The 16,117-nt window shown below is 45.7% G+C and overlaps 1 protein-coding gene and 1 non-coding gene across 2 annotated transcripts in view; both read right to left on the reverse strand.

Moving 5' to 3' along the window:
- Positions 1–645: 645 nt before the first annotated feature.
- Positions 646–16,117, reverse strand: part of LOC148049840 (adenomatous polyposis coli protein 2-like) — a 43,379-nt gene continuing 27,907 nt past the window's right edge. Inside the window, exons 2-4 of the mRNA XM_087703214.1 lie at positions 10,284–10,442; positions 2,924–3,014; positions 646–907 (exon numbers count right to left, since the gene is read on the reverse strand). Coding sequence (XP_087559340.1) covers positions 714–907; positions 2,924–3,014; positions 10,284–10,442 — 444 coding nt within the window. The 3' untranslated portion in view covers positions 646–713. The remainder of the gene's footprint in view (positions 908–2,923; positions 3,015–10,283; positions 10,443–16,117) is intronic.
- On the reverse strand, positions 15,472–15,578 carry LOC148049841 (U6 spliceosomal RNA). Its single transcript, XR_015695307.1, has one exon. It is a non-coding gene; the product is annotated as a U6 spliceosomal RNA (small nuclear RNA).

Below are 16,117 nucleotides of genomic sequence, written 5' to 3' on the forward strand. Positions count from 1 at the left end.
AGAAGGGGAGGAGGAGGAGGAGGAGGGAGGAGAAGAAGAAGAAGAAGAAGAAGAAGAAGAAGAAGAAGGTGGTGATAATAAAATGTATGAGAAGGGAGGAGGAGGAGGAGGAGGAGGAGGAGGAGGAGGAGGAGGAGGAGGAAGAAGAAGAAGAAGAAGAAGAAGAAGAAGAAGATGGTGATAATAAAATGTATGAGAAGGGGAGGAGGAGGAGGAGGAGGAGGAGAAGAAGAAGAAGAAGAAGAAGAAGAAGAAGAAGAAGAAGAAGAAGAAGAAGAAGATGGTGATAATAAAATGTATGAGAAGGGGAGGAGGAGGAGGAGGAGGAGGAGGAGGAGAAGAAGAAGAAGAAGAAGAAGAAGAAGAAGAAGAAGAAGAAGATGGTGATAATAAAATGTATGAGAAGGGGAGGAGGAGGAGGAGGAGAAGAAGAAGAAGAAGAAGAAGAAGGTGGTGATAATAAAATGTATGAGAAGGGGAGGAGGAGGAGGAGGAGGAGGAGGAGGAGGAGAAGAAGAAGAAGAGAAGAAGAAGAAGAAGAAGAAGAAGAAGAAGAAGAAGAAGAAGAAGAAGAAGAAGAAGGTGATAATAAATGTATGAGAAGGGTAGGAGGAAAACATGCAAGAAGGAGGAAGAGGCAGAGGAAGAGGAAGAAGGAAGAGAAGATAAGAAGCAGAACACTCATCCTTATCCCTCCAAAAGTTCCAACCACTTCACCTCTCCCTGTCCAGCTCTTCCAAGAGTCGAATGGTGGCCCGGCCCAGATCTCCCATGTTGTCCTTCCTTTGGAGAGAGGCCGAATGGGACAGACTCTGCTCCGGACTCTGGTCCTGGCAGACGGGCTCAGGAAGCAGGGCTGGAGGGTGGAATTTCAGGTTGTACAAACTGGTGATGTCCATCTGCAGGGCTGAAGGAACAGGGAAAGATGATGAAAGGAGAACATGAGGACAGCTTAGGGCACCAGACACATCCCCCTTCCCATCCCCGAGCTCCAGTATGTAGGTATATAGGTGATTTATCCAAATTCCAGGCCTCCAGAAATTCTCTAGTGCAGGCGTGGCCATGGTGGGCGTGGCTGGGGGTGTGTGGGAATGGCCACATGACATGGGCATAACACGGGACTTGTGCAAGGGGCACCAGTGGTGGCCAAGGGCTAAGGGAGGACTTCCCTGAGACCCTCCCTCACTCTCCTTCCTTCCCTTTCTTCTTTTTCCTTTCCTCTCCGAGCTCGTTTCTTCTTCTTTCCTCTCTTTCCTTATTTTTCCTTCTTTGCTCTCTTCCCATTTTCTCCTCTTTCCCTTCCTCCTTTCCTGTCCCTTCTTGCATGCTCAAATGCAAGAGGGGAAACATTTCTCCTTTTGTTTTGTTTTCAGATTGTTTTCATAGCCCTCTGCCAGTGAAAATGGGGCTCATGGCTCCCACGGACCCTGTTTTCGGCCGCGATGGCCTCCTGCAACCCTCTGCCAGCAAAAATGGAGCTGGAGGGGGACGACTGCATGCTGTTTCCAGGCAGCTACGTGCGCCAGATCTAAGCACCCTGCGGGCCGGATGTGGTCCACGGGCCTTGAGTTTCACACCCCTTCTCTATTGCATTGTTGCTCAATCTTAGCAATTTTAAGATTTGTGGACTTCAACTCCCAGAATTCCAACTGGCTGGAGAATTCTGGAAGTAAACACTACTGTACTCCATTGTTTTTGGACTTAACTTGGTCTAGGACAGTGATGACTATTTTTTTTTGGCCCACGTGCCATAAGTGGGGGGGAGCGTGGGCATGCCGCACCCATAATGCAATGCACGACCCGCCCAGCGCGCATGCATGCATGACAGGCGCTCCCCCCCATTTTTGCATTCTTTTTTCGCCCTTCCCAGGCTCCAGAGGCTTTATAGGAGCCTGGGGAGGGCAAAAACAGCCTCCCCCGCCTCCCCGGAGGCCCTCCGGAGGCTTCAGGAGCTTCCCGGAAGCCTCCAGAGTGCAAAAAAACCCGGCCCTACGGGCAAACCGGAAGTTCGAGAACTGACTTCCGGTTTCCTCGTAGGGCTAGTTTAAGCCCTCTGGAACCTTCAGGGGCCTTCCGGAGGCTTCCATGAAGGCTGCGGAGGACTAAAAACAGCCCTACCAGCAAACCGGAAGTGACTTCCGGTTTGTCTGTTGTGTCGTTTTTTGTCCTCCAGAGCCTTTAGGGAAGCTCCTGAAGCCTCCGGAGGGCCTCCGGGGGGGGGGGGGGAGGCTGTTTTCACCCTCCCCAGGCTCCTATAAAGCCTCTAGATTCTGGGGAAGGTGAAAAATGGCTTTAAAAAAGGCTGAACTCAGCTGGCCAGCACGCGCATGTCCGCTGGCCAGCTGACAGGGCAATGCCTCGCGTGCCCTGACAAATGGCTCTGTGTGCCACCTGTGGCACGCGTGCCATAGGTTCGCCATCCCGGGTCTAGGACCAACCTATGGCATGCATGCCACAAGTGGCACACAGAACCCTCTCTGCAAGCACACCAGCCATCGTCCCAGCTCTACCGCACATGCTTGCGCCTCCTGCCAGCCAGTTGATTTTCAGGTTTCTGCTGTGCATGCGCATGCGCAGGGCGCATGTGCGAGGTGAGCCCCCTGCACATCCCCATGGCCTGTGTTTGCTCCCAGGAGGCTGCAGGGAGACCTACTGCGGCCAAAATAGGACGCAGAGTGTGGTGCGTGGGGGGGGGCTCCTGGGCAGGGCCGGAGTCCCTCACGCATTGCATTATGGGTGTGGCCACTCAGGGGCGCTTTTGGCATGCGACTAGAAAAACGTTAACCATCACTGGTCTAGGATGCTCCCAGTTTCCCAGTTGGAACCAATGGTAAAAATCTATCCATGCGACGTGCAGTGAAGGAATTTTCATCGTAACGTCTGACTTGAAGTTAGTCTTCGGCATATCAACCTCTCCACTCACCTTTTAGCTGGTCTAAAACCTCCATTTGTCCCGAAGACACCATCACCTTGGCCTCCTGTTCCAGTTTCCCCTGCAGATGCTTCAAAACCACCTGGAGAAGAAGGAAGAATTAAAAATAAAATAAAATACAAGGAAGTGAGAACAAGAAAGCGATCTGAATAAGCCTCCGGGAGCATTTTTTTTGTCCTCATTCTCTGTGCAGCTTTCGGTCTCATGACGAGATAATCCCTCAATGTGGGCAAAGTCTCTATTATCCTCTGCTCGGCGTGATTGCCTATGGAGACGGTTTGGGGCTGTTTTTATTCATTGCTTTAAGCTTCTAAATGGATTTTTGTTTAAAAAAATCAAAATATGGTGCAGCATGGTCTTATTATGAAGAAGAGCCAAGGTGGCGCAGTGGTTAAATGCAGCACTGCAGGCTACTGCTAGATCAGCAGTTCAGCGGTTCAAATCTCACCGGCTCAGGGTTGACTCAGCCTTCCATCCTTCCGAGGTGGGTAAAATGAGGACCCAGATTGTTGGGGCGATATGCTGACTCTGTAAACCGCTTAGAGAGGGCTGAAAGCCCTATGAAGCGGTATATAAGTCTACTGCTATATTATTATGCACTTTTTACTCATCCCTAACAAATTGCATTTTTCTTCCGACATACAAATAGAACAGCGGTCACCAACTGGTGGGCCGCAAGAAAATTTTGGTGGTCTGCAGAAAAATTATTTGCATTTTTTTTAATGTTGCACTAAATCAGGGGTCCTCGAACTACGGCCGATGGGACGGATACGCGCAATGAACGTTTGTGTTGCTTCAGTGTCTTTTTGTATGGGTTGGAAGGGGGCGAAAAGTTAACGTTCTGATTTGCTGCACTACAATATTAATGAATGTATTGATTAGTCAATTGATCATATCAAGGCAGGCCGACGGTCGCATCTGGAAGGTATAATGCAGTATTTCTCTACCTCAATAACTTTAAGATGGGTGGACTTCCATACCCAGAATTCCCCAGCCAGGGTGGCTGGCTAGGGAATTTTGGGAGCTGAAGTCCATCCATCTTAATATTGCTGAGGTGGAGAAACACTGGTATGATTTTTTTTCATATAGAGCAATAGCACTTGGACTTATAGTCTTCCCAGCTCTCTCTAAGCACTTTATAGAGTCAGCCTCTTGCCCTCAACAATCTGGGTCCTCATTTTAGCCACATCGGAAGGATGGAAGGCTGAGTCAACCTTGAGCCTGGTAACATTTGAACTGCCAAATTTCAGGCAGCCAGCAGTCAGCAGAAGTTGCCTGCAGTACCGCACTCTAACCACTGCGCCACTTTGGCTCATATTAGATTGAATTTTGGGCCTACTACAAGTCCAGCTAATCTTCCATTCCCTTTCTGACAATAACTGATCAGCAAAGAGGAGCTGTGGAGCAGGGTGACCAGTGAATTTTAATAACGATAACAATAAATTCACAAAACAATCCAATTTATGTGTCCCCGAACTGGAGTGCGTGGACAATTGGCCCATTTGCATCAAAAAGCGGTAAGGAACATTGGCGGGTGGGCCAAACGAGCCACCGTTCCGGTACGGTGGCCGCTGCTCGCATTTATTTCAGTCATAAATAGAGGACTATCTGTATATGCGTTATATACAATCTTATATATACAATCATTATTTACAATTCAAGATCACATGAAGTGTTAATACCACTTTATAATGTAAAGCCACACTTAGAATACAGCATTCAGTTTTGGTCGCCACGATGTAGAAAAGATGTGGAGACTCTAGAAAGAGTGCAGAGAAGAGCAACAAAGATGACTAGGGGACTGGAGACTAAAACATATGAAGGTTACAGGAACTGGGTATGTCTAGTTTAATAGAAAGAAGGACTAGGGGAGACATGATAGCAGTCTTCCAATATCTCAGGGGCTGCCACAAAGAAGAAGGAGTCAAACTATTTTCCAAGGCATCTGAGGGTAGAACAAGAAGCAATGGGTGGAAACTAATCAAGGAGAGAAGCAACTTAGAACTGGGGAGAAATTTCCTGACAGTTAGAACAATTAATCAGTGGAACAGCTTGCCTCCAGAAGTTGTGAATGCCCCAACACTGGAAGTTTTTAGGAAGATGTTGGATAGCCATTTGTCTGAAGTGATAAAGGTTTTCCTGCCTAAGCAGGGGGTTGGACTAGAAGACCTCCAAGGTCCCTTCCAACTCTGCAATATATTCTACAATATATTAATATTCAGTATAGATATTGTCTGTATAGTGTTAGTTTTACTAAGAAAATGCAGTAGAATTAGGAAAAGCAGCAGGGTGGGGTGGAAGCCAAATCAGATTGTTCCTCATAAAGATTCTGCAATTAAACTGTAATAGAGATGTTGTCATTATAGATCGATAAATGGAAATTAAGCTTTTAAGCTTGTATAGATGAATAATGGAGGGAGCTAAATGGATTCGTTTTTTTTCCCTCCTGCAGAAAGCACATTTCCGTATTGCACATATCATCTTAAATCCTAGGCTTTGTGGTTGTTGAGATTTATTCCTTAACAAATCTGCAGGAGCTTAGGGTGTTCTAGTGATTGCAATATCTTCCTATTCACATCTTTTGTCATTTAAAACAAATATTGGGTAATTGGGTGGCGGGTAATTGTATTTGGTTGGGAGTAGCCATACTTATCATTAATGTTTAAAGAGATCCTAGCGATGGTTGGAATGGAAGGTTGTTCATTTGCCTGTCTGTGGACTTCAACTCCCAGAATTCTCTTAAGAGATTCCCATGGTCAGCCATGCATGAAATACATACACTTTGAGATCAGAGGCAACATTTCCCACTCTTGAGTTTAAAACTCCATTTTCTAAAATCGTTTTATACTTGTGTTACCATAGCTGCAATTCCCCAGAAGGAGGGAGGGAGGGAGCTGAATAAATGACAAGGGGGAAGAGAGAGAGAGAGAGAGAAGAAGAAGGGAGGAAGGAAGAGAGATATGATGGATAGATGATAGAAGAGAGAGGGAGGGAGGGAGATATATATGATGGGTAAATGACAGAAGAGAGAGAGATGATGGATAGAGAACAGAAGAGAGAGGGAGGGATATGTGTGTGTGTGTGTGTGTTGTATTTGTGCTGATAAATAAATAAAGGGAGACTAGTATAGATCTATTTCAAGCTATTTAGCTATCATCAGCTAGCTATACCTTTAGGGGGATTGGAACCTGTGCTGTATTGCATCTTAGGCAGATGTGTTAACCATTAAGCCACAGAGTTCCTCTCCTTATCAGCTGAGCCAGGGAGAAAGGTATATATTTAAAGTCACAACCCCTGGTATGCACAAATATGGGAGGAAGTTCACTGCTTCCATTCTCTGTCCATCGGCTCGTCATAAGAGACCATCCAGACAGAAACTCAATATTTTTACTGTTGCCTTTTGTTACATTTGTGTTGTATCTATTTCAAGCTATTTAGCTCTCATCAGCTAGCCATACCCTTACTGGGATTGGAACCTGTGCTGTATTGCAGCTAAATGACAGGAGAGAGAGGGAGGGAAGGAGGGAGGGATAGATGATGGATAGATGACAGAAGAGAGAGAGGGGGTGATGGATAGATGACAGAAGAAAGAGAGAGAGAAGGAGGGAAGGAGAGAGAGATAATGGAGAGATGACAGAAGAGAGAGGCAGGGAGGGATGGAGAGAGAGAGAGAGATGCAATGAATGGGTCATTGGAGCAACAAAGAGTTTGTAGCTAGAGTGGCCTCATTTAGCAATAGCAATAGCAGTTAGACTTATATACCGCTTCATAGGGCTTTCAGCCCTCTCTAAGCGGTTTACAGAGTCAGCATATCGCCCCCACAGTCTGGGTCCTCATTTCACCCACCTCGGAAGGATGGAAGGCTGAGTCAACCTTGAGCCGGTGAGATTTGAACCGCCGAACTGCAGATAGCAGTCAGCTGAAGTGGCCTGCAGTACTGCACCCTAACCACTGCGTCACTCTAGCCTGTCATCTTTGTGTTCAAAGCCAGAAGGCCAGCTAGCCCTCCTACCCAGTTGCACAAAATATGAAGAATCAAGGTAACCAGCAATAAAATATGGTCATAAACTCTCATTAGGACACTCTCAACCAGAAGATCAGCCACGAAAGGAAAAATGGGAATATTGCTTTCTCTCTCATGTGGAAAGAAACCAAGCATCAAAACACAGACAAAACATACTAAAGCTGGTCAATTAAACATATTCAAAATATATCGTGGAGTGGGTCGCTATATTAAATTGACTAATAGCAATAACAATAACAAGAATATCTGGAACAATTTACATCCTGTGAGGATACTGATAACACCCAAAACCTCTGCCTATCCTAAACCCAAGAGAAGGACTCAAAAGCTGGATAAAAAAGCCAAATCCAGTCTGAACATCTAGCTGACTGTGCAACCAATCACAACAAAAACAGATATTTCTGAGTAGCAGCCGTAAAGCTTCACACAGATTGTGCTCACAATGTGTCCAGGTACTTTTGCATAACAGAGACAAGGCCCATCCCCTCAGCAATTCCACTGTTACATCAAATATCCTTGACTCAGGGATTACATATCCCAGCTTCAGGATCTCCACTGGCTAACATACTCAAAGTTCTCCCAAAGGTGCTTTCTCAAGAGGCAACTGGACTTCCTTGTTTTTCTTTGAAAGCCATTTCGCTTCTCCTCCAGGAAGGATTTATATGCCTTGCAGAGAGCTGGTCATTTGCATCCTTTTATAGAGTCGTTGAGGCCACCTGGAGGTTTATCTGGGTCTTTAGGGTCACCCGAGTGGTGCAAATGGGTGTGGAGCCTTCTTGGAATTGCTGAAAGGACTGTGAGATTCCAAAAAAGCTCCACACCCATTTGCACCACTCAGGTGACCCTGAGGACACAGATAAACCCCCAAGTGGCCTCAATGACTCTATAAAAGGATGCAAATGACCAGCTCTCTGCAAGGCATCTAAATCCTTCCACTCCCCACCACCCAGTCGGAGCTGAAGAAGCTTCTTGGTTGAAAAGCAAAACGTCTTCAAAGAAAGCGCTCTACATGGGGCTGCCCTTGAAGAGTGTTCGAAGACTTCAGTTAGTCCAGAACGCGGCCGCGCGAGCGATTGTGGGTGCACCCAGGTACACCCACGTTACACCTATCCTCCGTGAGCTGCACTGGCTACCCATTAGTCTCCGGACCCGCTTCAGGGTGCTGGTCGTTACCTATAAAGCCCTACATGGCATCGGACCTGGGTACCTGAGAGACCGCCTCCTGCCGATTACCTCCCATAGGCCGATTAGATCTCACAGGTTAGGTCTCCTCCGGATTCCATCTGCCAGCCAATGTCGGCTGGTGACTCCCCAGGGGAGAGCCTTCTCTGTTGCAGCTCCAGCCCTCTGGAATGACCTCCCCGTAGAGATCCGTACCCTTACTACCCTCCCGGCCTTCCACCAAGTCCTGGCTGCTCCAGCAGGCTGGGGGGCTTGTGAAATATCCAGCCCCACGGAAACTGTGAATGTTGCGTATTTTAAAGTGTTGTTTTTGTCTATTTATCCCCCTTCCCTTGTTTATTGTGAGCCGCCCAGAGTCCTTCGGGAGTGGGCGGCATACAAGACAAATAAACTAAAAACAAGGAAGTCCAATTGCCTCTTGAAAAAGCACCTTTAGGACAACTGTGACCTGGATGACTGAGAATCTCCATAGACAGATACTGAAAGTTGTAAAGTGTTACTTTTGGAAAGGATGATTAACAGAATTGGGACAGATCTTAAGATAATCCAAAACAAATATAGGTAGTCCTCAACTTACAAGAGTTTGTTTAGAGTTTTTAGACCATTCAAAGTGACAATGGCACTGAAAAAAATGACTTATGAATATTTTCCACACTTAACCACCGTTGCAGCATCCCCATAGTCACATTATCAAAATTCAGATCCTTGGCAAGTGGCTCATATTTATGACGGTTGCAGTGTCCCTGGGTCATGCAATCATTTTTTGCAATCTTCTGATGAGCAAAGTGATTTAGAAAGCCAGATTCACTTAACAACTGTGTTACTACCGTAGAGGGGGGGTGGGTGGGTTTCAAACTGGCGGCCTCTGGGCCAGATGTATCACATGTAGGCCGCCTCTACCCCAGCTCTGCGAATGGGGAAAATGTCGTGAAACTTCACGTGATGGCAACGTGAATATGGCAAGTTTGATACCCATGTCCTACCAGCTCAGGCTAGTTATACAGATTAAAAATTAAGTAGGACGGGAGAGGAAACAACTCAGCACAGGGTTCCAGCTCTAAAGGGTTCACAGACGAGCAAATCAAGTTAGTAGAAAATGTAAGGAGGGTCACATTTAATAGTCAGCTTACAACCATTCATTTACCAAACATTTGAAATTACAGGTACCATATTTTTTGGCGTATAAGAAGCACCGGAGTATAAGACGCACTGGAGTATAAAATGCACCAAGATTTTGAAGAGGCAAATTAAAAAAAGAGTTTTTGCACTCTGCAGACCTCCCCAAAACAGTGCGTTTTTCGTGAAAATGAGTCCCTTTTTGACAAAAAAAGGGGCATGCACAGCCTTCAGGAGGCTTATAGAGTGCTCCTGGGGGCTGGGGGGGGACCTAGCAAAAAACAGCCCATTTTTCATGAAAACAGGCCAGTTTTTTGTCAAAAAATGGCCATGCAGAGCCTTTAGGAGGCTTCCAGAGTGCTCCTGGGGTGGGCGTGGCAAAAATGAGCAAAAGACAGCCTGTTTTTCGTTCATTTTAGCCCTCCCCAGCCCCAGTACTCTGGAAACCTCCTAAAGGGTCTGCATGGCCATTTTTGCAAAGGAGATGGGGTTTCAGGAGGCCAAAAATAATGTATTCAATGTATAAAATGCACCCAGATTTTCACCCTCTTTTTTGAGTGAAAAAGGTGTGTCTTATACTCCAAAAAATACGGTAATTTAAAATTTTTAAAAAGGCAGAATAAATCTTAGCACGGAGGTGCTATGCTGCCGGTGTCCCCCCCCCCCTTCCTCCCAGATTTTTAGACTGGGAGGATTAGTTAGAGGGCTTCCCAAGCATAGTTTCTCGCCTTCTCCTTCTAAGCCCGAAGGAGAGGTAAACGAACTGCTAAACACCTTGATGGATTGCTGTTTAGACAGTTTAACGCAACCAAGATTCAGGTGCTGTTAAAAACAATAACTCCCCTCTCAGGCCCCGCCCATCGATGTCTCCCGCCCACCGGAAGTCATAAAATGGGGCAAATGGGGCAAAACTCACTTAACAAATATTTGACAGTAACAATTGTGGTCATTAGTCAAGGACTCCTCGTAACCTAGGAAAGCAACCTTTTCACAACTAGAAAAGAAAACCCCGATCAGTCAGTTTCCCACCTTCATATCAGAAGTTTCATTTTCTAGCTTGGAGAGATGGTTGGAGTTATCTTCCAACTCCTGGCGAAGATGTGTGTTCTCTTTCTTCAATGCCTCCACCTGCTTCACCAGTTGGTCGTAGGACGCAATGGATCCAGACATCTTCAGCTCTTCCATTGCCTGGAGAAGAGAAGAAGATAGGAGACATCATACGATGAACAGCTACGGGAACTATGTGTTTAGCCCAGTGGTGGGATTCAATTTTTTTTATCACCGGTTCTGTGGGTGTTGCTTGGTGGGCGTGGCATGGCTTGGTGGGAGTGTCTTGGTGGGAGTGGCAGGAGAAGGATACTGCAAAATCTCCATTCTCATGGCACTCCAGAGGAAGGATACTGCAAAATACCCATTCCTTCCCCACTCCAGGGGAAGGATACTGCAAAATTCCCAATCCCTCCCCACTCCAGGGGAAGGATACTGCAAAATACCCATTCTCTCCCCACTCTAGGGGAAGGATACTGCAAAATCCCCATTCTCTCCCCACTCCAGGGGAAGGATACTGCAAAATCCCCAATCCCTCCCCATTCCAGGGGAAAGATACTGCAAAATCCCCAATCCCTCCCAACTCCAGGGGAAGGATACTGCAAAATCCCCATTCCCTCCCCACTCCAGGGGAAGGATACTGCAAAATCCCCAATCCCTCCCCACTCCAGGGGAAGGATACTGCAAAATCCTTATTCCCTCCCAATCAGGTGGGACTCCGGAAGCAGAGAATAGATGGGGGCGGGGCCAATCAGAGGTGGTATTTACCAGTTCTCTGAATTACTAAATATTTCCACTATCGATTCTCCAAAACTGATCAGAACCTGCTGAATATCACCTCTGGTTTAGCCTAATGAAGAGAGGACCCAGGGGAGACATTGTTAAAGTTCCTTGCCTAAGGATCTATGAGATAAATGGAGGAAGCTGAGGTTAAAGAGAACGGCAGGCGGGCAGATAAACTAAAGTGAGGAAATTGAGCTAGTGAAAAGAGAAAGTATCCAGCCAAGAGATGGTAAACAGGATGTAATGGAGATTAATCAGACAGAGTGTACAGAGTCAGTAGATAATGAAATTAGGAGTAGATCCAGCAGCAATAGTAATAATGGTACTAGTAGCAGTTGTACCAATAAGAGTAGGAACCGAAGCAGGAGGCAAGGATATAATGGAAAAAGAAAGCATCATAAATATGTTAAAGCATTCAGCTGTTCAGCTTTAAATGGGAGGAGTGTTAAGGTAATGATGATTTAATGACTGACCAGCTGCTGTAAGGCTGTAAACTGAGATGATGAAATGAGAATGAGTCAGCGGGGTTACTGCCACTTTAAGAAGCTGTCTATATAAGAGAGGCCTTGTGAGGGAGGTCTCTCTCTCTCTCTCTCTCCCCTGTTATAGTTGAAGATTGAATGATTGCCTGGTTTTGCTTAGTACCATGATGGCAAACCTATGGCACATGTACCCGAAGTGGCATGCAAAGCCATTTCGCCTGGCACACATGGCATCACCCATTCCTCTTCCAGGTTTCTGGCATGCATGCGCGCACGACGATCAGATGGCCTTCATGCGTGTGGGCAGTGCTGGAAACTGGAGCGTTTTCCAGCATAGGCATGCGCGCCAGCCAGTTGATTGTTGTGCATGATTGCGTGCCAGTAACCGGAAGTCTAGGAAGCCTTGCCTCCCAGAGTTGTATATTCTCCATCACTGGAGCTTTTAAAGACGATTGGACAATCACGTGTCCGGGATGGTGTAAGGATTCCTGGCTAAGCAGGTGGTTGGATTAGAAGACCTCCCTTCCAGCCCTCTGACTCTATGGTTATTTGGCTTGCCTTCACCAACATCTGTGAGGACTTTCTTCTATACCGGGGAGGGGAGTCAAACTGGTGGCCTCTGGGCCAGATGTATCATATGCAGGCCATGTCCACTCCAGCTCCGTGAACGGGGGAAATGTCGTGAAATGTCACGGGACGGCAATGTGAACGTGGCGAGTTTGACACCCATGTTCTACCAGCTCAGGCTGGTTATACAGATTAAAAATTAAGTAGGAAGGAAGAGGAAATAACTCACCACAGGGTTCCAGCTCTAAAGGGTTCACAGACGAGCAAAGCAAATTAGTAGAAAATGTAATGAGGGTCACATTTAATACTCAACTTACAACCATTTATTTACCGAACATTTGAAATTACAGGTACCGTATTTTTCGGAGTATAAGAAGCACCGGAGTATAAGACACACCGGAGTATAAAATGCACCAAGATTTTGAAGAGGCAAATTTAAAAAAAGTTTTTGCCCTCTGCAGACCTTCCAAAGACGGCTCATTTTTGGGAGGTGGGGGGGGGGGCAAAAACTAGCAAAAAACGGCCCATTTTTTGGTCAAAAAAGAGCATGCATAGCTTTTAGGAGACTTCCAGAGTGCTTTTGGGGGCTGGGGAGGGCAAAAATGGGCGGGGTTTCAGGAGGCAAAAAAAAATTCTGTATTCTGTAGTGTGTAAGACGCACTCAGATCTTCACCTTCTTTTTTGAGGGGAAAAAGGTGCGTCTTATATTCTGAAAAATACGGAAGTTCTTGAATTGCGGTCACCACTGAAAACACCACTGAGTTTTTTTTCAAACGGAGTTCAATTCCCAAGAATTTCATGACCTGCTTCCTGGAAGACTCGTGGAAGTGGTTTGTCTCTGTCTTCTTCTGGGTGTCAAATTCCCAGAAGTTAATCCTGGCATCATCCCATCCAACAGTTAGCCAAAGCCAACCCTGCTTAGCTTCCAAGCTCAAACAGGCACAGTTGAGTAAATGGAAACCAGATGATCACAAAAGATGCAGCTGATTACAAAAGGAATTAGATGATTTCTTCTTCTACTTATGAAGAACTGTTGTAAGTTCTCGACTTACAACAGTTCGTTTAGTGACCATTTGAAGTTACAATGGCACTGAAAAAAAGGGGCATGGCCGTTTCTCACACAACCAACGCAGCATGCCCATGGTTACGTGATCGGAATTCGAATGCTTGGCAACTGGCATGTATTTATGACAGTCGCAGTGTCCTGAGGTCATGTGATCCCCTTTTGCGACCTTCTGGCAAGCAAAGCAGGAGTGGGATTCAGCCGGTTCGGACCAGTTTGAGTGAACCGGATGTTCATTTTAATCTGGTTCGTTGAACCGGTAGTTCTGTCGACCGGCTGGCCCCGCCCCACCTCGCCCCTCCCTTCCCAGGAGTCCCCACACGGTCTGTTCATCATACCAGATAGGTCCAGGGCCTGCGCGGAGGCTCTGGGAGGGCAAAAAATGGGCCTCCCGGAAGTTCCAGAAGTCTGGAATCAAGTCTGTTTCCAGCCTCCAGAGGGCCTCTGGAGCCCGGGGGGGGGGGGCAGTTTTCATCCTCCTGGAGGCTCAAGAAAACCCTCCGGAGCCTGGAGAGAGCGAAAAATGGGCCTACCAGAAGCACAAAGCCTGCACTCCGCAAACTGGTTGTTACACCAGTTGAATCCCACCACTGAAGCAAAGTCAATGGGGAAGCCAAATTCACTTAACAGCCGGGTTACTAACTTAACAACTGCAGTGATTCACTTAACAACTGCGGCAAGAAAGGTTATAAAATGGGACAAAATTCACTTAATAACTGTCTCCCTTAGCAACATAAATTTCGACTTCCATCCCTGGAGGTTTTTGAGAACAGATTGGCCAGCCGTTTTTCCAGAACCATGTAGGATCTTCTGCTGAAGCAGGGGGTCAGACTACAAGATCTCCAAGGTCCCTTCCAACTCTGTTATTCTGTCACCAGGCAGCTGTGTGTGGAGGGGAGTTTTGCTCTGTTCAAGTCTAGTTCTTCCAGAGACAAGAAGAGCTTTTATTGTTTTTTAAATGATTTTTATTGTTTTTATATTCTGGGAATTGTAGGATCAATTATTGAAATGAATGGCTATAGAAATTGAACACATTAATAAATAAAAAATAAACACTTCCAGGCACCAGGGAAGTCGGCTTTCCAATTTTAATTACAGAACAGGAAAAAAGCTATACCAGTCCACTGATTATAGGAAGCACAGTTGCAAGACTAAGTTAACTCTGATGTGATAAGTTTCTCTTAAGTTTTAAGGCAAAAGTATCCAAACTTGGCAACTTCAAGACCACTGGACTTCAACTCCCAGAATTGGCTGGGAAATTCTGGGAGTTGAAGTCCACAATCTTTTTTTTTAATTGAAATTTTTTGAAAAAAAGGCTTTTACAAATATTTACCTCCATGACCCGTCAAAACCGCGCTTGACTAAGCCGCGCCCGATTAAACTGCGTCGCTGACGTCATCAACAGGGCGACAACAGCCAGCGCGGAGAAAGAAGGGCGCTTTAAATAGCGCTTTGAAAGCAAGCTGATTCAACTTAAGGTAAGGGTTAGGTTTAGGGTTAGGTTTAGGGTTAGGTTAAGGGTTAGGGTTAGGGTTAGGGTTAGGGTTAGGGTTAGGTTAAGGGTTAGGGTTAGGGTTAGGGTTAGGGTTAGGGTTAGGGTTAGGGTTAGGGTTAGGGTTAGGGTTAGGGTTAGGGTTAGGGTTAGGGTTAGGGTTAGGGTTAGGTTAAGGGTTAGGTTTAGGGTTAGGTTTAGGGTTAGGGTTAGGTTAAGGGTTAGGTTTAGGGTTAGGTTTAGGGTTAGGTTAAGGGTTAGGTTTAGGGTTAGGTTTAGGATTAGGTTTAGGGGGGGTAGGTTTAGGTTTAGGGGTTAATTTTAGGTTTAGGGTTTACAGCGTGCTTCTGTCTCCGCGCTGTTGTCGCCCTGTTGATGACATCAGCGACGCGGTTTAGTTGGGCGTGGTTTAGTCGAGCGCGGTTTTGTGATGGAACCATTTACCTCCCCTCTCCCACCCTCCCCACCCAGACCCAACCTCCCCCAATCCCCCCCCCCCGACTTCCCAGAACAAATACAGGGTATAAATCTTTAACAAAGATGTTCTAAAATAAACTTTTAAAAAAAGTTAGTATCATCTTTCATTTGAGCTTTAACTCCTCTTTTGTTAGGCTAACTCTAAACAGATTATATCATTCCTCGCTTCTTCAGTCATAAACTATCTGGAATTTCTTAGTCTCGTATTTATTTTGAATATAGTCAATCCATCTTCTCCACTCCAGTTTATATCTCTCATTTGAGTGGTCCTTGAGATATGCTGATATTTTAGCCATCTCTGCTAAATAAAATATGGAACGCTTCATGAATTTGCGTGTCATCCTTACGCAGGGGCCATACTAATCTTCTCTGTATCGTTCCAATTTTAGTAAATGTGCTGCCGAAGCGAGCACAAAGTCCACAATCTTAAAGTTGCTAAATTCTGGGAGTTGAAGTGCACAAGTTTGAAAGTTGCTAAACTTTAAATACCCCTGTGTTCAGGGGTTCATTACACTTCTGTAGTGGTACCAGAATTTATTTATTACACTATTTCAATGTCAGGACTACTTAACCTCAGAGTGATTCCCAGCAGCTTACAGACTAAACATTAAAATAGAAAAGAAAAGAATAGAAGAATAGAATAGAATAGAATAGAATAGAATAGAATGGAATGGAATGGAACGGAACGGAACAGAACAGAATTCTTTATTGGCCAAGTGTGATTGGACACACAAGGAAGTTGTCTTTGGTGCATATGCTCGCAGTGTACATAAAGAGACAAGATACATTCGTCAAGAATCATAAGGTACAGCACTTAATGATAGTCATAGGGTACAAATAAGCAATCAGGAAACAATCAATATCAATATCAATCATAAGGATGCAAGCAACAAAGTTACAGTCATACAGTCATAAGTGGGAGGAGGTGGGTGATAGGAACAATGAGAAGACT

The sequence above is a fragment of the Thamnophis sirtalis genome, unplaced genomic scaffold (genome assembly GCF_051295495.1).
Source record: "Thamnophis sirtalis isolate CommonGarterSnake01/CBP01778 unplaced genomic scaffold, rThaSir2_p1.2 scaffold_1, whole genome shotgun sequence".
In the NCBI taxonomy this organism is placed as follows: domain Eukaryota; kingdom Metazoa; phylum Chordata; class Lepidosauria; order Squamata; family Natricidae; genus Thamnophis; species Thamnophis sirtalis.